General features: G+C 51.3%; 1 protein-coding gene across 1 annotated transcript in view; it reads right to left on the bottom strand.

The window, feature by feature from the left end:
- Positions 1-447: 447 nt before the first annotated feature.
- NUP188 (nucleoporin 188) overlaps positions 448-21,401 on the bottom strand; it is a gene marked incomplete at both ends in the record, with an annotated part of 63,949 nt that continues 42,995 nt past the window's right edge. Inside the window, 29 exons of the mRNA XM_080709298.1 lie at positions 448-624; positions 750-879; positions 1,000-1,073; positions 1,351-1,482; positions 1,599-1,835; positions 1,914-1,988; positions 2,560-2,697; positions 2,884-3,042; positions 3,914-4,006; positions 4,123-4,323; positions 5,288-5,469; positions 5,749-5,894; positions 6,055-6,140; positions 6,361-6,438; positions 8,361-8,556; positions 9,200-9,267; positions 9,646-9,715; positions 11,327-11,496; positions 11,605-11,811; positions 13,552-13,658; positions 14,364-14,503; positions 15,686-15,814; positions 16,284-16,350; positions 16,464-16,584; positions 17,589-17,703; positions 19,421-19,497; positions 19,589-19,676; positions 19,946-20,072; positions 20,274-20,426. Coding sequence (XP_080565424.1) covers positions 448-624; positions 750-879; positions 1,000-1,073; positions 1,351-1,482; positions 1,599-1,835; positions 1,914-1,988; positions 2,560-2,697; positions 2,884-3,042; positions 3,914-4,006; positions 4,123-4,323; positions 5,288-5,469; positions 5,749-5,894; positions 6,055-6,140; positions 6,361-6,438; positions 8,361-8,556; positions 9,200-9,267; positions 9,646-9,715; positions 11,327-11,496; positions 11,605-11,811; positions 13,552-13,658; positions 14,364-14,503; positions 15,686-15,814; positions 16,284-16,350; positions 16,464-16,584; positions 17,589-17,703; positions 19,421-19,497; positions 19,589-19,676; positions 19,946-20,072; positions 20,274-20,426 — 3,743 coding nt within the window. The remainder of the gene's footprint in view (positions 625-749; positions 880-999; positions 1,074-1,350; positions 1,483-1,598; positions 1,836-1,913; positions 1,989-2,559; positions 2,698-2,883; positions 3,043-3,913; positions 4,007-4,122; positions 4,324-5,287; positions 5,470-5,748; positions 5,895-6,054; positions 6,141-6,360; positions 6,439-8,360; positions 8,557-9,199; positions 9,268-9,645; positions 9,716-11,326; positions 11,497-11,604; positions 11,812-13,551; positions 13,659-14,363; positions 14,504-15,685; positions 15,815-16,283; positions 16,351-16,463; positions 16,585-17,588; positions 17,704-19,420; positions 19,498-19,588; positions 19,677-19,945; positions 20,073-20,273; positions 20,427-21,401) is intronic.

Here is a 21,401-nt window from a genome sequence, read left to right on the forward strand (position 1 = left end):
GGGCCCTGAAAGCACACATCACTCAGTTGTCTATAAACAGTATTTTAATATTTGTATAAATAGACCACAGTATTACCAAAAAACTGCAAGAACAGATCATGGAAAACAGACGGAAACCCACACACACAACCTCCTGCATTGCCAGGACCTTGGGCCACCTCCCTGGCTGACGACACTGTGGGGGGTACTCCAAGGAAAGGAACCACTTCTGGGGTGTTCTGACCCAGAGGGCCTACGCACAGCGGACCCCTTGCTCCGCCCCTGCTGTTGACCTCTTGATCTATTACAAAAATAATGTCAGCGGGCGGTTGGTGGAGCCGTGGCTACTTGGGAAAGGGTGACGAAGCTGCTCTGGGCAGGTGGCCCCATCAGCGGCAGCGCCCCTCTGCCCAGGCCGTTGTGCGGGCTGGTAGGCCAGGAGCAGCAGGCGGGTGGCATGGCGCTGCCCTATCTCTGCACATGCCGGACAAAGGCCTGCACCAGCTGGATCAGAGGCTCCTGACTCTCGGGGATGGCTTTGGAGAGAGACGTGGCCTTGCCCTGTGGTGAGGGCAGGACTCCAGTAGCGGGGGAGCTGGGGGCTCCCCGGCGGAAGTAACGTGAAAGGCTGGAAAGCAGCGTGCTCTATAAAAAAAGAAGTGGCTTGGTGAGGTCCAGCACCCTGGCCACTGTCCCTGAACCCCACAGGCTGGCCAGGCAGGACACCTACAGGCCCAGCCCTCTAGTCAGAGCCCTCTATGCATCCATACCAACTCCGAGCTGAGCTCCTGCTTCATCCGCTGTTTGTCCCGGGGATGCACAGCTGGGTCCCTAAGGTACCGCACTGCCTGGGAGATGAGCAGGTAGAAGCAGTTTTCCATGGTGAACATCAGCAGGGACCTGGGGGAGGGGCAGGCTCTGTTGGCGAGGGCTGAACCGCAGGCGCAGGCGAGCCGCTCAGCCAGGAGAACAGAGGCCCCACGCTGCCCCAGGCCCTTAACAAGTCCCAGAAGATCTTACTTTAACGTTCTGGTCCCTTCTGCCTGTGTGCTGAGCCCTATGGCCTGGGTGAGAGGCTCTTTTTTCTTATCCAGCTGAAGTTAAAGAAATAACCAGTTAAAACAAACAAACAAACAAAACAAAACAAAGCAGCAGCAGCAGCAGCAGCAGTTCCCGGTTGCTGAGCGCGTCCCACTTGGCAGACCCTGCTCTAAGCTTCCATGTCACCTTGCGGAACCTTCTCAGGTGGCTCCATGGAGCTCTCTGCAGGAGGTGCGAGCGGGGGGACTAGTCAGCACACTCCGGTCACTGGGGGTGGGAGACTGACGGAAGACTGGGAGAGGCGAACCTGACAGACAGGACTCAACTTACCTCTCCAAGCATGTTGAGGGCCACATTCACCGTGGCCAGGAGGGTCCCAAAGGAGGGGGCCACTTCAGAGTCAAACGTGGGAGTGGTAAAGCTCAGGGCAAACAGGAAGTTATATTCAGCAAGATCCAGGGACTGCGAGACAAAGAAAGAGTGTGCTGGGACCCAGCTGAGAGCTGGCTGCTCTGGCGTGGCGGTGGCAGACTCAAGGCTGGCTGCCGGGCGGTGGCGCGAGGCGCCGGCTCGTGTACCTGATCCAGCAGGATCTGGCAGACATCCGGGGTGAAGTGGCGCAGGGCTGCCAGGGTCCGGCTGAGGATCTTGAGAAGGCCATACTGGACTGTGTGCAGGGCTCGCTGCTCTGAGGCCTCCAGGTCAGCAGTGGGCTGTTTGGAGGAGGAGGGGGCGGCAGGAGCGGCAGGGGCGGCAGGGGGTGGCCGCTGAACTCGGGGGCCCACAGCTGAGGGGAGGCCATCCCCATTCTTGTTCTAGGGAGAGACAGGAAGTGAAGGGAAGGCAGGGAGGCCAGGAGCACCGCCCAGGCGGGCACCGGCGGGGGCTGCTACCTGTAGGCAGTGCTGCAGCATCTTGCGACTGTGGAGGAGGGAGGTGCAGGCCTGGCACAGGTAACCCAGGTTCACCTGAAGGCACGGGAGGGCGAGGTGCTCGCAGCGCTCTCACCGCCTCGGCCCACCCAGCAGGCCCTCACCAGCCCTCGCCCACGGAGGCTCCCGCTTCACCTCTGCCGCCACTGGGGCGCAGAGCATGGGCTGTGGGCCAGCAGGCCCAGACGGGGCCGCCTCCCTGGACTTAGCTACCTGCCTGGCACCCTGGGAGATCCTAAGTAAGCCAAGGCAGGGGTTACAGAACAAAGACTGAGGGAGAGGGTGACTTGCCCAAGGGCACACACCGGCTCTCTGCTTTGAGAGCTGGGCGCTTTCCTGCCCTGCCCACCCCTCTGGGAGGGGTGCCAGCTTCAGGCCTGTTTGCTGAGGGATCTGCACCTCAGTGTATCACAGAGCCACGTTCTTAGCCTACCCCACTAACTCCCACTGTGGAGGAAAACCGCCAGAGTAAGAAACCTGACCCGCCCATGCCAAGCCCCAAACTCGCATCCAGGAACGGCCTGCAGCTCACCACAAGTGGGGAGTCCCTGTGGCCCCTCGTGCCCAGCACTGACTACACCCTCCCGGAAGCCATGCCGAGGCCCACCTGGATGTCACGCATAAGCTGAGGCAGGTGGAAGTGCCACTCCTTCCTGAAGTGGGACAGCTGCAGAATGAAGCCCACGGTGTGGTGGGCCTCCTCCAGGCAGGCCAGGCTCTGGACTGTCCTCACCGCGCTAAGGCACTGTGAAGGCAGTGCGGCAGGGAGGACGGGCTGGCGCCCAGGCCTGCCCACCAGGGGAGGCAAAGCTACCCCCTCGCCCCGCAGCTCTGCTGGGGGTCGGTCAGTCCCTGGAGCGCTGCAGAATGAGGGTATCCAGACCCCTCAACTGCTCAGCCCCGAGCCCCCGGGAGGCCGGCAGCCCCTCACCTGCAGGGTGCGCTCCTGGTGGACACCCACGAAGTCCAGTGCCTCCGTCAGGAAGTTGTAGCGCAGAGTCTTCAGCAGCCGCTCCATCAAGGACATGGACAGGCGGTAGACCCCTGGCCAGGAGGGGGCGTCCAGGGACTTTCGAGAGGTGCCCGGTGTCTATGATAAGCAGCAGGTAAGCTCAGGACGCGGGCTGCAGGAACCAGGCTGCGAGGACAGGCAAGGCCAACGGACGCAGAGGCACAGGCAGAGGCACCAGGCCCTGGGTTCTGGACTCAGGCCGACCACTAACTAGCTAGGGCCGCACACGTCCCTGCCCTTCGCACACTCTCTAAAGGGTGGACCGACTAGATGACCAGTGTGGCCCGGTCCTGACGTGAGTGAGGCTGAGGTGAAGACCACTCCTTTTTTTTGGAGGCGGGCACTAGGGATTGAACCCAGGGGCATTCTACCTCTGAGGTATACCTCCAGCCCAATTTTATATTTTATTTTGAAATAGGGTCCCACTAGGTTGTAGGGGTCTTGCTAGTTGCTGAGACTGGCCTCAAACTTGCCATCCTCCTCTCTGTTTCCCAAGTACTGGGTTTATAGGTGTGAGCCACATGCCCAGCTGAGATTACTCTTTAGAGGTAACAAGAGAACACAGAGGGCTAGTAGGTGCCGAGGCCAGAGGAGGCCAGAGGCCAGCACTCACGCTATCCTCGGCCCTTCCTGGCCCTGGGCTGGGGTGCGGGGTGGAAAGTCACAACCACACATTGCCTTTGGGAGGGAGTGGACGGGGGAGAGGAGAGGACGCTGCCTTGGGTGAAGGCCTGGCAACAGGGGCCAGTCCTCAGTCTGTTTTGGGACCTCTCATGCCTATAACAGAAAGAGTCCAACACATCTCCCAAGGCTGGTGCCCCCCACCTTTTGGGTGTGAGGGATCAAATCCAGGGCCTTTTAACAGTAGAGCTTCTCTTGTTAGAGATCTGCCGGGGGACAAGGGAGATTCCACGCCACCACTGCACTGGCTAGAAGTCAAGCAACTCACCTGCCCTGTGCCGTTGGTGCTGAGTTGGTACACGCTCAGGAGGGGCAAACAAATGCTCTGGGTGACACCAGCTCCAGCCACTGCAGTGGCTCCCTGGAGAAGACACGTGAAATGAGACGAGGCCGTCCCTGCCCTGCCATGACTGGAATGAGCCCGTAGGTTCCCTCCGAGCACAAGCAGGGCCCCTCCCTCGGCCTCGGCTGGCCTACCTGCTGGGTGCGAGCCAGGGTGAGCAGCAGGTGCAGGGCAGCCTCGGTGAAGTGCAGGTTCTGCTTCATGCGGAGGCTGACCTCCAGGGTGGTGAGGAGGGTGGGCAGGATGGGGAGCCTGCGGGTCACCTGCAGCCACGAGTCCCCATCTTCATCCACCTCACACAGCTCCTTGGCCAGGTGCAGGCCCAGGACACATACCTGCCCAAAGAGGGACGGGTTCCACAGGAAGAAATGGCTCAGGGAGGGGAGGAACGGCCTGGCCCAGGCCTCCTGCCGAGACCTCCTCAGTTGCCGCACACGCCTGAGTGGGAGCTGACCCCTCTGGCCACATCCCCATCGCGCTCTCGGGTGTCCACCTCTCAGGGATAGTGAGCCCATCTGCCCAGATGGACAGCGCTAAGCTGACGTGTCAGGATCCTGGCCAGCGCCCTCCAGTGTGGAGCCGTCACCTGCTTGGCCTCTCGGCGTCTGCGGGACTGCGCCTCTTGCTCCCCACTGCACGCGATCCCAGGCGGTTCTCCACCCTCTGCCCACCCTGAGTCCTCGCTCCATACCACACAAGCACACAGACGCGCTCACTCACTCACTTGCTCGTGTTTTGCAATACTGGAGACTGAACCAGGGCCTCATGCAAGTGAGACAAGGGCTCTACCACTGAGCCACATGCACCTGCGGCCCTTTTCATCCATCCATCCATCCATCCATCCATCCATCCATCCATCCATTTTTGTGCTACTGGGGATTAAACCCAAGGGCATTCTACCTCCAAGATATACCCCCAGCCCTTTTTATGTTTTTGTTTTGAAACAGGGTCTTGCTAGATTGCTGCAAGTCTCTCTAAATTTCTGGAGCTGGCCCTAAACCTACACTCCACCACACCCGGCTTGATCACAGTTCTTCTCTGCCCAAGTCTTCCCACACCCTTTTCCTACCTAACCTACCAACCCCTGAGCTGGTCCTAAAAAGGCCCCTTCGTCCGAGTCGCAGGAAGAGGCTCCTTGCTGCCTGGGCCAGAAGCTGCTCCGCTGTCTCTCATCTGCCGACTCTACAGAGGGGCTGTGGAGTCCCCGACTGCAGCACCTCTCACCTCTCTAACGCCCACCCCGAGCCGGGCCCAGAGCCAGCGACAGCGGGAAAGACAGACGCCTGCGAGGGCTCTCACCCCATCTCGCTGATCCTTGTGCCGCAGTCGTGAGCAGTCATCTGTCTCCATGCTGTCCTTGTCCTCTGGGGCGCTGCCTGATGCCAGACTGTGGCGGGTCTGGTCAAAGAGTGCAGCCACCTCTTCTTGGAGGGTCTCGCAGACACTCAGCACCAGCTGTGAGTACTGCGGCATGGCCGTTACTGCAAAGCAGACAGGGAGGGCACTGCCACACCCAGCAGCCAACTCTCAGTGCAGCCGGGGCTGTTCCCAGGCAGGGGCCAGCAATCTATCAGGTGCTAAAAGGGAGAGTGTTCTCCCATGGAGGGGGAAGGAGGAGGAAAGATGTGTGAGAAGGAAAAAAAACAAAAAAACTAAAAAAACCCAGCAGCTATCTTCAGGCAAGATTTTAAGACCCAAAACTCCTAAGTCACAGCAAGGATACGCGGCTCAGCTCGGGGAGGAGCCCAGCTGGCCCTCACCTCGCAACTCCTTCATCTGCAGCACCGTGATGAAGGCCGAGAACACCTTGGCCTTGGTCTTCTCCATAAGCTGCTGGTCTGCCTGCAGAACTCCCTCCAGCACCTCCGTCAGGGCTCCGAGGATTTCGTCCACAGCACCCAGCTCTCTGAAAGGGCACGGGGGAGCGGCACATTGCCTGCAGGCCGTATACCGGCCCCACCATCTCGGGATGCTACAGGCATCTGCCTCGCCCATCTGCTGCCATCTCCCGTCCAGGCCTGCCGAGGAGGAGCAGGCACGGCTGCCTCTCCTGGCGTGGCGCTCACCTCTTCCACTGTCGGAGAAGGATGAGCAGCAGGGTGCAGAGCATGGAGCCAAGGCGGAGGCAGCTCCCTGAGGCTGGCACGAGGAGCTGCAGGGAGAAGCAGAGCAGTCAAGAACTCTATCCAGAGCTCACCTGGCTGTGTGCCTGCCTTCCCCAGCAGCCAGCTACCCAGGGTGCAATGGGGGGCAGCAGGCCTCGCTTACCCACTGCGGTCTCAGGCCTCCCAGAGCCCTGTGACCTGACCACCTGGCCAGGTCAGGAGACTTCCTCCATGGGAGGAAAGGAGAAATCTCCCAGACACACTTACTAACGCTTTGGTCCCATCAAGCACATCAAGAAAGAGCTGGCGCCGCACTGCAGAGTCGGTCAGGTGCATGATATCTGCCTGCAAAGGAAGAGAAAAAGGTTTCAGTTCACAAAATTTCCCAGACTTTAGAGGCCAACAAAGATGGGGCTCCTTATCAATTAGTTGCTGACAAGACCATGATTAAAATGGGACTTGAGCCGGGCGTGGTGGTGCATGCTTGTAATCCCCACGCTTGGGAGGCGGAGAAAGGAGGATCGCACAGGTTCAAAGCCAGTCGCACTGGCTTTAAAATAGGTCTGGGAGTGTAGCCCAGAGGTAGAAGGGTTTCCAGGAACCCCAGTACTACCAAAAAAGAAAAAAAAAAAGATACTTGAAGGTACTTGACCCAGACGTTTCTCCAGACTCTGAGATCCAGTCTGCATCATGCCCATCTTTCCTCTGCTCAGAAGCCTTCAAAGGCCTCCCAGTGCCCAGGAAATGCAAATCCCACTCCCCACATGTCTCCTGCCAGCCCCGGGGCCTGGCCCACTGTTCACTCCGGTACAGTCCTCCTGTCTACCTCCTCCTCTGCTTCTGGACTTAGTGCCTGGGATTCCATCTGTCTAGATTCTCTCCTTCACAGGCTGTCTACATGTAAAGTTACTTCGCAAACTCAGGTCTCAATTGGGACATCAACTCAGAGCTCCTCCCTGCCCACCCACCTCACATGTTCACAGCAAACCATCATGACCTGAATCTATTGTTTTCATTGGTGAATTTCTGCATAATTTACCTCCCTCACAGGCTGCTCTGCATGAGATCAAAGAGCTTATCAGCCCTACTCACTGCTGTACCCCGTATCCAGTGGCACATGGCAAGCATGCCGCCCACAGCCTTAGGGAGGGAGGAAGTGGCTTGTCAAGATCCAGAATTAACAGCTACGTTCCCGAGGGACAGGGGTGGCAGGATTTTCAGAGCTACAACTAAGAAATTCTCCCAGTTAAGGCTTTGAAGGCAGGTGACAGAGACTTTACATCCTGAGGAGTCAGTCAATCCAAAGAGTGGCCACGGGAGGTAGTGTAATTGAGTCTCAGGGGTCCACAGCCACCACAGCAAGAATGTTCTCAGACCTGCTTGTTCTGGGCTCGGAGCTCTGAGTGCATAGATGGTCTGGCCCTGGGGAACAAGCTCCAGAGATGTTTGAACAAGGAGGCACCTACCCAGCTCAACCTGGTCACCAAGTCAAGATACCAACCCAAGCTGGGCGTGGTGGCGCACACTTCTAATCCCAGCATTTGGGAGGCTGAGACAGGAGGATAGGGGTTCTCAGACAGCCTCAGCTACTTAGTGAGGCCCTCTGCAACTCAGTGAGACACTGTTTCAAAATAATAATAATAATAAAAAAAATAGGGCCGGGGGTATAGCTTGGATAATGCCCCTGGGTTCCATCCCCAGTACCGCCAAAAAAAAAAAAAAAAAAAAAGATAACAACCTGGATTCCCCGGGGAAGAATACAACAGCAAGTCCTTAAAGACAGCATGCTGGTGTCCAACCACGAAAATGCCAAGAATGATGCCCGCTCTTTCCAACTGTCACACGACACACCCTGTCTCTGAAAGCCAGTTCCCACAAGACATGCAAAGACAGTGGCCTCTCTTGTCCACTAAGATCACAAAATGCAATTTCTAGAATCACTGTAAACAAACAGTTAAAAAGGAGCTGCTGCGTCTTCTACAACTACCTGAGGGTGTGCAGCGCCCATAGGCACACAGCACCAGAGGCACAGATATAGGGAGGCAGTAGCTCAGAGGGGCCCAGACCCAAGGGAGCTGGGGCCACCTCCCAGGAGGGCTGAAGGGCTTCTGAACCACACCTCTCTACTCCTCTCCAGGCCTCTGTTGAGACTCAACATCCCAAACACCCCTGATGAGCCCCGATCTCTCCGCACAGTGCCTGTTACGGTGAGCTCACAGGGAAGCTGACTCGTCCTTTCACGCGTCGTGACTAGGCGCCAGGCTTACGTGAGTGGTGGCAATGATGAGCAGCGTCCTCCAGGCGGAGACCAGCATCTGGTACTCCAGCAGGGACGTGCAGCTGCTGCCCTCGGTTTCCGCCGTGTGCACTGCCAAGGACTTGACATACCCCGACCAGTAGGCAAAGCGTTTCTCACTGGAAAACTTCTTGAGGATATCTTTCAATGACTGGTCTAATGAACCCCTACGGCGACAAGGCAACGGCCCTAGGTTAGCTTCTGAAAGCAGGCAGGGATGTGAGGGGCACAGACCTTTGCTGAGGCACAGAGAGCCACCTCACATGGACTCAGGGCAGGTGGACAGCTCCAGGGTCGCCTCCGAAGTGCGGGCTCGGACTTCTTGCGCAACATAGTGCATTAGGCTAAAGCCCTTCCAGGAGTCACATGGAGTTTGCTTCATAATGCCTCTTTCTGACAGTCACAGATGCCATCAGTGGACTGGCTGGGGACACCGCTCACTGGCCCTCCACACATGTTCCAAACGTACTCTCTCCTCTGCATGGGCTCACAAGCACCAGATGCCCGTGGTGTGCCACCCCCACCCTGTCTCCCTCTCCCCGTCTCATTATAGTTTAAATAGGGGCTGAGCACAGTAGCACATGCCTGTAATCCCAGCTCCTAAAGAGGCTGAGGCAGGAGGACTGCAAGTTGAAGGCCAGCCTTGACAACTTAGGAAGACCCTGTCTCAAAATAAGGGAGGAGGAGGCTGGGGATGTAACTCAGTGGCAGAGTGCCACTGGGTTTCACCTCCAGTGCTGAAAGAAAAAAAAAGAGAGAGAGAAAGGAAAAGAAAAAAGAAAAATGATCTCAACCTAGGAAAGGACTCACTTAACTACATAGTATATCTCCAAGCAAATTATCTTCATGATCAGGGCACAGGTTTCGAGGATGCTGGGCTGTGAAGGGGAGAACAGAATAGACAAGAGTCACATGAAGAAACCTCAGTCCGGCGTCCCCACACTGTAACAGAGCAGGGACCCCAGACTTGGAGAACAAGCAGCTACACTTCCTACTGCACGCGAATGGGCATGTAATGGGCGAGGGTAGAGTCAGGCCCTCGTGTCTCCAAGCACGTGGTAAAGGCCGCAGGGCTATGCAGCCAGAGCCTGGTGGGCCACTTTCTTCCCCAAATAAAGAGCCCAAGGGGAGAAGTTTCTAGTGAAGAAAACACTCTGGTTTAAATGGGGAAAGGAGCATTCGCTGCACTCCACCTCGAGGCCCAGCCTTTCCTCCTAGGGGCTCGCAGCCACTGCCCGCCCTCCTCCACAGCTCACCTCTGACGTCTCCGAGGGAGGAGAAAGGGTACCAAAGAGCGGACTGGTTAAATTCTCCCAAAACTTGGGTCTGGAATGAAAACACACGTGTGGAAATTAGTCGTCCTCTCCCACAGTCCTTTCCTCCTCTCTCCAGCTCCCTGTGGCAGTCACTTCTCCAAATTTTACCAGTCCCAATCTGATGTGTGTCTCATAAGCCAACTGTTCCTACTCAAATGCAAAAGGTTCCATAGATAAAACTGTATTTTCTCAAGATGCAACTGTATATTAAAGAGTTGATCCATAAAAACGTGTAATGATTCAATCCACTGTATGTTTCCAAAGCCCCACCAAGAAGAAAGTTGAGAGGAAGTAAGACAGCAGATTCCCAAATTGCCTTTTTTAACATTCATTCCTTTTGTGCCAACAGGGTTCAAAATATAGGGTATTTCAGCTGGGTACAACGGTGCAGGCCTATAACCCTAGTACTTGGGAGGCAGAGACAGGAGGATCACAGGTTCAAGGACAGTCCCAGCAACTTAGGGAGAGCCTATTTCCAAACAAAAAATAAAATAGTGGGCTAGGAGTACAGTCTGGAGGCAGAAGGCCCCTGGGTTCCACCCCCTGTACCCCACCACAAAGGGTATTTTTTGGGGGGCAGGGGGAACTGGGGATTGAGCCTAGGGGCACACGACCTCCAAACTACTCTGCCAGCCCTATTTTATTATTTTGAAACAGGATCTTGCTACATTGCCGAGGATGGCTTTGAACCAGAGATCCTTCTATCTCAGCCTCCCAAATACTGAGATACAGGTGTGCACCACCATGCCAGTTTAAGAATAGGGTATTTCAAGCCGGGCGTGGTGGCACACGCTTGTAACCCCAGCATTCAGGAGGCTGAGACAGGAGGATCACAGTTTGCGGACAGCCTCAGCTACTACTAAGGCCCTTTGCAACTCAGCGAGACCCTGTTTCCAAATAAAGAAGGATGTCGAATGCCTCTGGGTTCCATCCTCAGTACTGAAAATTAAAAAAAAGGAATAGGGCATTTCATTCTGTCTGATGGCCTGAGCAGGCCATTCTCCTCTGTTTCTAAAGAGCAGTGGGTTTGATGGGGCTGACACACGCGGGTGGTAGCATTAAACAGAAGCACAGAGCTGCGCACAGAGGCGCACACCCATGATCCCAGTATGTCGGAGGCTGAGACAGGAGGATTGCAGGTTCCAGACCAGTCTGAGCAACTTAACAAGACCCTGTTTCCAAGTAAAAAAGCCTTGGGGTTGGGGGCGTAGCTTGGAGGTAGAATCCCCCTGGATTTAATCCCCAGTACCACAAAAAAGAAAAACTGTTAAGACCCTACTGAATTGAATCATGTACTAAACACATTTTTTCTCCTTTTGTGGTACTAAGGATTGAACTCAGGGGCATTTTACTTTCAAGCTATGCTATCAGCACTTTATACTTTTTGTTTCAAAACAGGGTTTCACTAGGTTGCTGAGAGTTTATGTTGCTGAGGCTGTCCTTGAACCTGTGACCCTCCTGTCTAAAGTCTAGGCATGCACCACCACACCCCACTGTTCAACACTTTATGCATATACCAATAGACTGTCACAAGCAGTTCTCTGTGATAAGAACTGCTGTTATTCCCTATTACACAGACAGTAAGACTCAGAGGCTGAATAACTCCCAGAGACAGCCTTACTTGGTTCTGAGGACCAGCATGGCACTGTCCCGACGGTCCTGCCACAGGGCATGCAGAAAGGCAATGGCCGCGCGATGCAGCAGGGGTGGGCACCAGTATCGATCCTGCTGCTGTGAGTCAATCAGCTCCAGCACTGCATGGAGGCAGCTCCACACCCCAAGGCTGAACTCCTGCAAGAGGGAGGAGGTGGGAGTCCACAGGCCCCAGGCCACTGCCAACAGCCACACCCCCAGGATGCCACTGCAGCTTCCCACCGGCAAGCGCAGGCGCAGGCTCACCTTGGAGCCGTCACTGCCGTCCTTCACCTCCAGATTCAGAAACAGCTCAATGAGGCCCGGCTGCGTCTCCACAGCGACGGTGAGAAATTCCAGAATCATGACTTTGATGCGCATGTCCTCAATCATGCTCTGCAGGCGGGTCAGGAAAGCGTCGCGGATGGCAGCCGCATCGTTGCCCAGGCATGCATACACTGACATTGGGGCCACCTAGTAGAAACGGACACTCAGGCTACTTCCAGAAACATCTCAGTGAGCTGCCACAGGAAGGCGTTTGAAGGACTCCAGAAAATGGCAAATAGAGAAGCAGCCAGATAGAAAACTCGAGATGATGCCCAAAGTTTGCAAGAGAAGCAATAAATATAAGATGGTTTGGTATATAGTGCAGTGGTAAAGTGTGTGCCTGGCATGTGTGAGGCCCTCAGTTTAATCTCCAGCACAAAAAAATAAAAATAACTCTTCCATGACTCAACAAATACAAAGTGAAAAATGACAACTCTTTTTTTTGCCTATTATATCAGCAAAAACGTAAAAACAGATGGAGTCATTATACAAGGATATAAGAACTACAAACTGTTGCAAGCTATTCATTCAACAGTATATACAGTGAGAGCTAGGCACAGTGATAGACACCTGTAGTCCTAGTTACTCAGGAGGCTGAGACCAGAGGATTACAAGTTCAAGGTCAGCTTCAGCAACTTAGTGAGACCCTGTCTCAAAATTACATAAAGTACCGCCGGGCCTGGTGGCCCACACTTGTAATCCTTGCGCTTGGGAGGCCGAGACAGGAGGATCGCACAGGTTTGAAGCCAGCCTCAGCTCTCAGCAACTGAGACGCTGTTTCCAAATAAAGTATAAAATAGGTCTGGGAGCGTAGCCCGGAGGTAGAAAGCCCCTGGGTTCTGCCCTCAGTAACACACACATACACACACACACACACACACACACACACACACACACACACACACTACATAAAGTACCAAAATTATATAAAGTACCTAGCATGTGCAAGATACTTGTTTCAATCCCCAGTACAACTCAATCCCCAGTACAACAAGCTATCAAACCAGTATGTATTGTGGAATTCTACTATGGTAAAGAAGAAAAGTATATAATAAAAACATTTACTCCACCGTGTATGTGTGTCTGGAGGAGGAAGATACTGAGGACAGAAACCCAGGGAAGCTCTACCTCTGAGTTCCAACCCATACTCCTACTTATTTAATTTTTGCGGTACTGGGGACTGAATGCAGGGGCATTCTACCTCCAAGCTCTACCCCAGCCTTATTTCTCATTCTTTATCTTTTTTTTTTTTTTTTTTTTTTTTTGGGTGGTACTGGGGATGGAACCCAGGGGCCTTCTACCTCCGGGTAACACTCCCAGACCTATTTTATATTTTATTTGGAAACAGGGTCTCTTAAGCCACCAAGGCTGGCTTTGAACCTGTACGATCCTCCTGTCTCAGCCTCCCAAGCGCAGGGATTATAAGCGTGCAACCACCACGCCTGGCCTCATTCTTTATTTCTGAAACAGAGTTTCACTAAATTGTGGAGGACCTCACTAAGAAGCCGAGGCTGGCCTCAAACCTGTAATCCTTCTGTTTCAGCCTCCCAAGTACTAGAATTACAAGTCTACACTGCCACACCTGGCAGTATTTTTTATTTTGAAAAAGAGCCTCACTAAGTTACCACACACTGGCCTCAAACCTGTGATCATCCTATCTCAGACTCCCAACTACAGGGATTACAGATATGTGCCACCACATCCGACTAAATAAAATTTTTTTATAATTAGCATATGTTTCTTGCAATCAGAAAAAATATATCAAATAAACTTGTTTGTATGTTTCTCTCAAATCCAAGTTAGCCAGACACTTCTCTTAGGAAAGGGCAAGGGTGGTCTGAAGCAGAGAGCCCGTGTTCTGGGCTCTGGCTGCCTAGTGGATCCTACCGTGGCCAGACGTTTCAGCAGCTGAATGGCTAGACGTGGCAGAGCTGGGTCGTGTCTGTGGTAGATGTACTTGGCTAGAACCGCAATGAGGTTGTTCCCATGGGCACCTGAAGCAGCACAGGAAATATTCACACACCAAGGCAGTCCCTTCGCACTCTTGGGGAAGCTGAAGTTCCCAAAGGCTCATATGATGGGGACTGTAGCCTCTAGTACTCGGAGGGCCGAGTGAACCCAGAAAGCTGGCTCATTTTGTTTTTTCAGAGCAAAGAGACAACCAGGATTTGGGGGCCAAATCCCATTCATGAATGGCAAAAATACATTTTGAGGAAAATAAGTACTTTTTAACAAGTAGGTTAGAAAAAGGCATTGAACTTAAAATGCAGAACAATCGTAACAATCCCCAAATTATACAACTAGAAAAAGTCTTAGACATGATCCAAACACCTATTGAAAATGAAGAGACTGGGTCACAAAGAGATAAAACAATCAAGTAAAGAGGCAGTATTTAATAGGTCCTGTGGAACTCACATGGCTTCCATGTCGTTTAGATACACTACGCACTGTACTCTTAACACGTAGACACCACTGTTATCCCTAATTTACAGATGAGAAACTGAGGCAGAGTTCTAAACAGATGCCCTAACCAGACGGCTGGCTGAAGCCCAATCTGGACCAAGGCAGATTGATATCGGCCTGCATCCTTCCCAAATTTCCCTAAGGAATTATTCAGGAAAGAATGTCAATGTCCTCAAGCTCAGCCTAAAATGTGTATCTGTGGGAGAAATGTTGCTGACTGGAAGAGAAATACATACCATGCTGGGTGAGGGCCTGTTCTAGTGGGGACACCACATTAGAGGGAGGTTTCAGCCGAATGACATTGTTGGTGACAGAGAATGCCAGCTTCACAGTCTTGATCAGCAGCTGGCCCTGGCCCTGGCTCTCTGCCCCATCGCTAGGGTGCAAATGGAAACCAAGGCAGGTCAGACAGCATGACTTCACTTGTAACACATGCTCTCACAAATCACATTCCAACAATAAGCCTTGGCGAGGTCAAGAGCTTCCATTAGAAGCCCCAATCCAAAAGAGGAATGAAAGCTGGGCGTGGTGGCGCACGCTTGTAATCCCAGTACTTGGGAGGCTGAGACAAGAGGATCCAGGTTCTAGGCCAGCCTCAGCTACTTAGGTGAGGCCCTCTACAATTTAGTGAGACCCTGTTTTAGAATAGAGAATGCAAAATCGGGCTGGGGGTGTAGCTAAGAGGCAGAATGCCCCTGGGTTCAATCCGTAGCACCACAAAAACAAAACAAGAGAGGAACAAGCAGGAGTCATCAACTGTCTCTGCTAGGTGTCAAGCTACATGGCAGCCACTAGGCTATAAAGGTAAAGGATTGTTTTGTGTGTGATTTTACTGGGGATTGAACCCAGGGCCATTCCGCTTCCGAGCTACACCCCCAGGCCTATTTTATTTTTTTTTTTGGTGGTACTGGGGATGAAACCCAGGGGCATTCTACCTCTGAACTACATCTCCAGCCCTATTTTTTATTCTTTATTTTGAAAAAGGGTCTCATTGAGTTTCAAGGGGCCTCACTAAGTAGCTGAGGTTGTCCTCGAACCAAGACCCTCCTGTCTCAACCTCCCGAATGCTGGGGTTACATGCGTGCACCACCACATCCGGCTCTTTATTTTTAACTAATTTATTTTTGCGATACCGGAGATGGAACCCAGGGGCATTTTACTTCCAAACTACACCCCCAGCCCTAGTTTTAAGTCTTTTTATTTTTGAAACACGGTCTCACTGAGTTGCGAAGGGCCTCGCTAAGTAGTTGAGGATAACAGTGAACCAAGATCCTCCAGTCTCAGCCTTCTGAATGCTGGGATTACAAGCATGCACCATCACACCTGGTGCCACATTTTTATTTTAAAACAGGGCCTCACTAAGTTGATGAGAGTACTTGCCAAGGCTTTTCTGGAACCTGCAATCCTCCTGTTTCAGCTTCCCAAGTACTGGGATTTCAAGTGTGCACCACCACATCCAGCTACAAAGTTACCTTTAAAAACTCACTGCAAGTTAATATACACTGGAGTTCTCAGAACAGGCAAAGACAAAAGGGGGAAGGTGGAGAGGGAGTCCTACCTTCGGGGCTGAGCAGCCATCACCATGTCGATGGTGTCCACGCCAATGCCCATGATATTGATAACTGTCTGTCCTGCTTCTGTGTACGCCAGACTACAGATGCAGAGAGACTGCAGGCTGGGAATATGACTGAAAGACAGAGTGTTTGGAGTCACTAGTGTGCTGCTAAGTTTATCACTGAAAAGGGAAGGGAAGGGTGCTGTCCAGCTGGGTTGTATTGGCAAATCTAAGCAACTGGACACGAGTGATACACAGATCCACTCTCTACAAGATACAGGCATTTGGTAACTGCTGAAATAAACCTGGTCCTAATGACAACCCCAAGAAGCAAACGAAACATATAAAGTTATAAAGTGCATGTGCACATGTGCACACAACACACATTCAAAACACACACACCTCATTCCCACTTCATTTGCTCTTCTTTCTCCACTGAAAGAAATATTAACCGAACCAGGAGAGAGCAGTCTCAACCTTGAGATTACTAAATCCTGGGTTCAACTAAGGTGAGTTCTCTGGAAGAAATGAGATGGCTTTATATTGCAAACCCCGTGTCTTCCCTTGGAGCTCTGAGCTCTAGCAATCGCCTCCTCATTACCTGTTGTGCAAGTCTGTCTCTTGGCACAAGTTGAGTATTGCATGAATCAGCTCCAGAATCAGACAGCCTAGATTGCAGAAAAGACATGGCAGTGATGCAGCTTGGGTAATGGCCTTCATCCCACAAAGAATGAAGGATCTCCAAGGAGATGAAGGCCTTCCCTGCTCATGAGGTCCTTACCAATCTGTTCTCTCACACCATGGGAGTTGTAGCGCCATTTGTGGTAGCTGGGAAACATCTCCTTCAGCACAAACATCACACAGGGCACCAGGCCTTGGCTCTGGGTACTACCAAGCTGCCCCTGTGGGAAACCATGCTATGAGGACCTCTACCATGTAAGGAAGAGTCATTTAGTTACTCAAGGTTTAACTCCAGAGGCACAGACAGGCAAAGGAAACCTAGGCAAACCTTGCCCATCAGGAAAGACAGAAACACGAGAAATCCCTACTTCTCTGAACCCATACATGTAAATTTCTCTAGAATAGAAGAAATAACTAGACAATGTTACAAAAGGTACCTAGGTAAAGGTGAAAGATAGAGGCTTTATCTGGACGGAAGGGAGGTACCTTAGTACCTTAAAAAAAAAAAAAAGATACAAGCCGGGAATTTGGGAGGCTGAGACCGGATGATTGCAGTTCACACACAGCCTCAGCTACTTAGTGAGGCCCTTTGCAACTCAGTGATACCCTGTTTCAAAATAAAAAATAAAAAATAGGGCTTGGGGTGCAGCTCAGAGGTAGAATGCCCCTGGGTTCCATCCCCGGTACCAAAAAAAGAGAGAAGGAGAGAATACCATCTTGGGAGGCCGAGTTAGGAGAATTGCAGATTTGAAGCCAGCCTCAGCAACTTAATGAGGCTCTGTTTCAAATAAAATAGGGCTGGGATGTAGCCCCTGGGTTTCATCCCCAGTACCACAAAGGGGGGGGGGGGAACTGAATAGAAATAAAGCACCTCTTATGCAGCAAATACTGCACTATGAAGCTGTGTTTCTGGAGTATGCACACATATACCTGTAAGTGTGTGCATACTCCAGAAACACACGTATAAAATGTATACAGTACCCTGGAGTACAGTCAAAATAGCTTGAGAGGTACTACATCACCCATATGACACTTGAATTCTACCCAATAAACGTCCTGAGTAGTAAATAAAGTCACATAATTCAGTACCTACTACCACACTGATACACAATAGGTTCTCATCACACAGCAGCTACTGGCACCATAGCTTCAGGACAAGTGTTCTGCCTGCAGACAACACGACTACGAAAGCAGGGGACCAGGGAAACTACACACCAGACTCTACCTTGACAAGGGTGGTGATGAGGCGCAGAAAGGCCACAGTGACCCCATACTCGCCCTGGGGCTGTTCACTGTTCATCAGAAGATTTCCATACCCTCCAGCATTCATCCCCTCCGCACTGGGAACACACAAGAGAAGCAGAAGGAAAAATAATGGGGAAAATTAAAAGTTTCAAGAAACTGTAATCACAAGCCAGGCGTGGTGGCGCACACTTGTAATCCCAGCATTCGGGAGGCTGAGACCAGAGGACCACGGTTCACGGACAGCCTCAGCTACTTAGTGAGGCCCTTCGCAACTCAGTGAGACCCTGTTTAAAGATAAAGAATAAAAAATTGGGCAGGGGGTGTAGCTCAGAGGTCAAATGCCTCTGGGTTCCATCCCCAGACCCGCAAAAAAAAAAAAAAAAAAACCCAAAAAAAACTGTAATCACAGAGAATCTTATTGTTGGTGTCTAGATGGCTCAAGCACAAAACAGACATTCCGCAAGGAAAATAATCCATCTACATAACTTTATACCCAGGGTAACATTAAGAACATATTTTATTGATAAACAAGCTGGACAGATTTAAAGTAAAAAATATCCAATGATTTTCAGGGAACTATCTTTGCCAACTGACCTCCTGGGCAAGCTAGCGCACCTATGAGAGGAGAGGGTCAAAGTGACCATGCTTAAGACCGAGCCAGGTGGCTCACACAGGTATCCCGGACTTAAAAGGCTGAGACGAGAAGATCACATGCGGATGCCCAGCCTCAGCAATTTAGAGAGACCCTGTTTCTTTTCTTTTTTATGCTACTAGGGCTTGAAGCTAGGAGCACTCTATATCCAAACCACACCCACAACCCTGTTTATTTTTTTGTTTTTGAAACAGGGTCTCACGAGGTTGCTGAGTCTTGCTACATTGCTGAGGCTGCCCTCAAACCTGCAATTCTCCTATCTCAGCCTCCCAAGTGCTGGCATTACAGGCATGCACTGTCATCCCTGGCAACATCCTGTTTCAAAATAAAAAATAAAACAGGCCTGGGGGTGTAGCTCAGAGGTAGAATGTCCCTAGGTTTAATCTCCAGCACCATAAAAAAACAACAAAATATAACTTTCTCTCTTGCTTTTTTTTTTTTTTTTGATACTGAAGATTAAATTAAACCAGAGGGGTTCTACCTCTGAGTTATATCCAAAGCACTCTTTTAAATTTTCTATTTGGAGCTGGGTATGCTGGCGCATGCTTGCAATCCCAGCACTTGGGAGGCCGAGACAGGAGGATCGTACAGGTTCAAAGCCAACCTCAGCTACTTAGTGAGGTTCTCAGCAACTTAGTGAGACCCTGTTTCCTAATAAAGTATAAAATAGGTCTGGGAGTATAGCCCAGAGGTAGAAAAGCCCCTGGGTTCCACCCCCAGTACAAAAAAAAATAAAAAATATTTATATTTGGAGCTGGGCGTGGTGGCACACACTTGTAATCCCAGTATTTCGGATGCTAAGACAGGAGGATCGCGGTTTGCAGACAGTCTCAGCTACTTAATGAGGCCCTCTGCAACTTAGTGAAACCCTGTTTCAAAATAAAGAATAAAAAATAGGGCTGAGGGTGTAGCTCAGAGGTAAAATGCCCCTGGGTTCCATCCCCAGTACTGAAAACAAAACAAAACAAATCAAAGACTGTGAGCCATCGGTGCACCCTAAGACAGGAGAGCAGTTCTGCCTCACACCCTCTTTTCTCATGCTTGTCCTCACAATCCCTCAGGTCTAAAGAAGTACACAGGGTCTACTGAACAGAAACCAGCTGGACCTGAAAAGAGAATGCTCGCACTAGGGGAGGCCTGCCCACCCAGACCTGGCTCACCTAATCACCTGACTCATGCTGGAGACAGGGTGGGCCACGAATGGCAAGAAGCCTGTGTGACGAAGATCGGTCCAGACCTGAGATGGGAAAGGAGGAGTTAAGTGGACGTACTTCCAGGTGGATGCTAAGTGCGACACTTCTTGGCTGTGGGGAAGGTTGGGGTCTCACCTTTGCTGGATTCCGGGCAGCCAAGACCGTCAAGCAATTGACACAAGAAGCAATGACATCCACAGGGGGAGAGATCACTGTCGTTAACCTGGATGGAGAACAGTGCACTGCACTCAATAAAATGGAGGACACAACTGGTTCCATGGCACATATTTTTCAACTGTCTCTCCCCAAGTCCCACTTGCCAGCAGGAATAGAAAAACAGGAAAGGCCTCAGCCAAGGATAGATAGATCTCCACCAGGGATTCCCACAGGGAAACATGTACACGCTAACCCGGAGGGGGTGCGACCTGGAAATGAAGAGGAAAACCACCGTGAGCTCTGCCTGGCAGCACAGGGCTGTCGTGAGGGACCCACCGCTGCAGCAGCATGTAGACACGGGACGTGATGGGCAGGAGCCAGTCTGCTATGGACAGGTCTGTGCTGATGACCTTGTGGACCAGATCAATGATGGGTTTGACCCGCTGACAGTGTTGAATCACGTCTGAGGGGAAAGACAGCCTATGATCTCAGAGCAAACAGCTTCATAAGATCACCAAATGGTCTGAGACCCAGATAAACACACCAGACAAATCCCAACCTTGATGGTTCTGAATTTTATCCTGAAATCCTGTTTATCCTCCAAATCCTCTAAGCAAAACCACTTTTCCTTCCTGATAGCAACGTCTCCAAAAGGTGACCTCACCTGCAGTGGAAACAACATGAAGCAGCATTTCGATCTCACAGGTAAAGAGGGTCCAGCTGCTGTAGGAATATTCCCAACGCACCAGGTAGGCCCTGTCATCCAGCATCACTTGGCCCACGGTGCCCTGAGGTATGCGGAGGTTCGTCTGACCCCCTATGGAAGGGAGGAAGGCAAGTCAGTCTAACATCTGAGGACAAACAGGAACCAATATTTAATCCCACAGAAATATGGACTCTTTTCTTAGCACCTAATTACCACAGCTTGCTTGCTCATTCATTCATTCATTCATTCATTTTTGTGGTACTTGGGATGAAACCCAGGGGCATTCTATCTCCAAGCTACACCCCAAGCCATGATTTTTTATTCTTTATTTTGAAACAGGGTCTTAGTGAGGCAAATACCGGAGGATCGCAGTTCGTGGACAGCCTCAGCTATTTAGCAAGGCCCTTCGCAACTCAGTGAGATGTTTCAAAAATAAAAAAAAGACAGCCGGGCATGGTGGTGCATGCTTGTAATCCCCGCCCTTGGGAGGCAGAGACAGGAGGATCACACAGGTTTGAAGCCAGCCGTGCTGGCTTAAGAAACCCTATTTCCAAATAAAATTTTTAAAAAATAGGTCTGGGAGTGTAACCCGGAGTTAGAAGGGTTTCCAGGAACCCCAGTACCACCAAAAATAAAATAAAATAAAAATTTTAAAATAAAATAAAAAAGACTAAAATTAGGGTGTATTCATTCGAGTCACCCCTCCATGCCAGTATGGTATAGAGCTGTACCTATCCTCTGTATTTCTATCTTTTAATAAACTTCTTTAAATCTTCAAAAAAAAAAAAAAAAGACTAAAAATTAGGGCTGGAGTGTGTAGCTTGGAGGTATGATGCATCTAGGTTCCATCTCCAGTGGAAAAAAAATAAAACAAAATTGGAGCTGGGTATGGTGGTTGCTATTGTAATCCCAATACTTGGGAAGCTGAGACAGGAGGATCACAGGTTTGTGGCCAGTGGCCAGCCTCAGCTACTTAGTGAGGTCTTCCTCAACTTAGTAAAACTCTGTTTCCAAAGAAAAGATAAACCTATCATAATAGGAGTGTAGCTCTGAGGCAGAATGCCCCTGGGTTCAATCCCCAGTACC

Source organism: Muscardinus avellanarius, assembly GCF_963383645.1.
Source record: "Muscardinus avellanarius genome assembly, chromosome: 13".
NCBI classification, from domain to species: Eukaryota; Metazoa; Chordata; class Mammalia; order Rodentia; family Gliridae; genus Muscardinus; species Muscardinus avellanarius.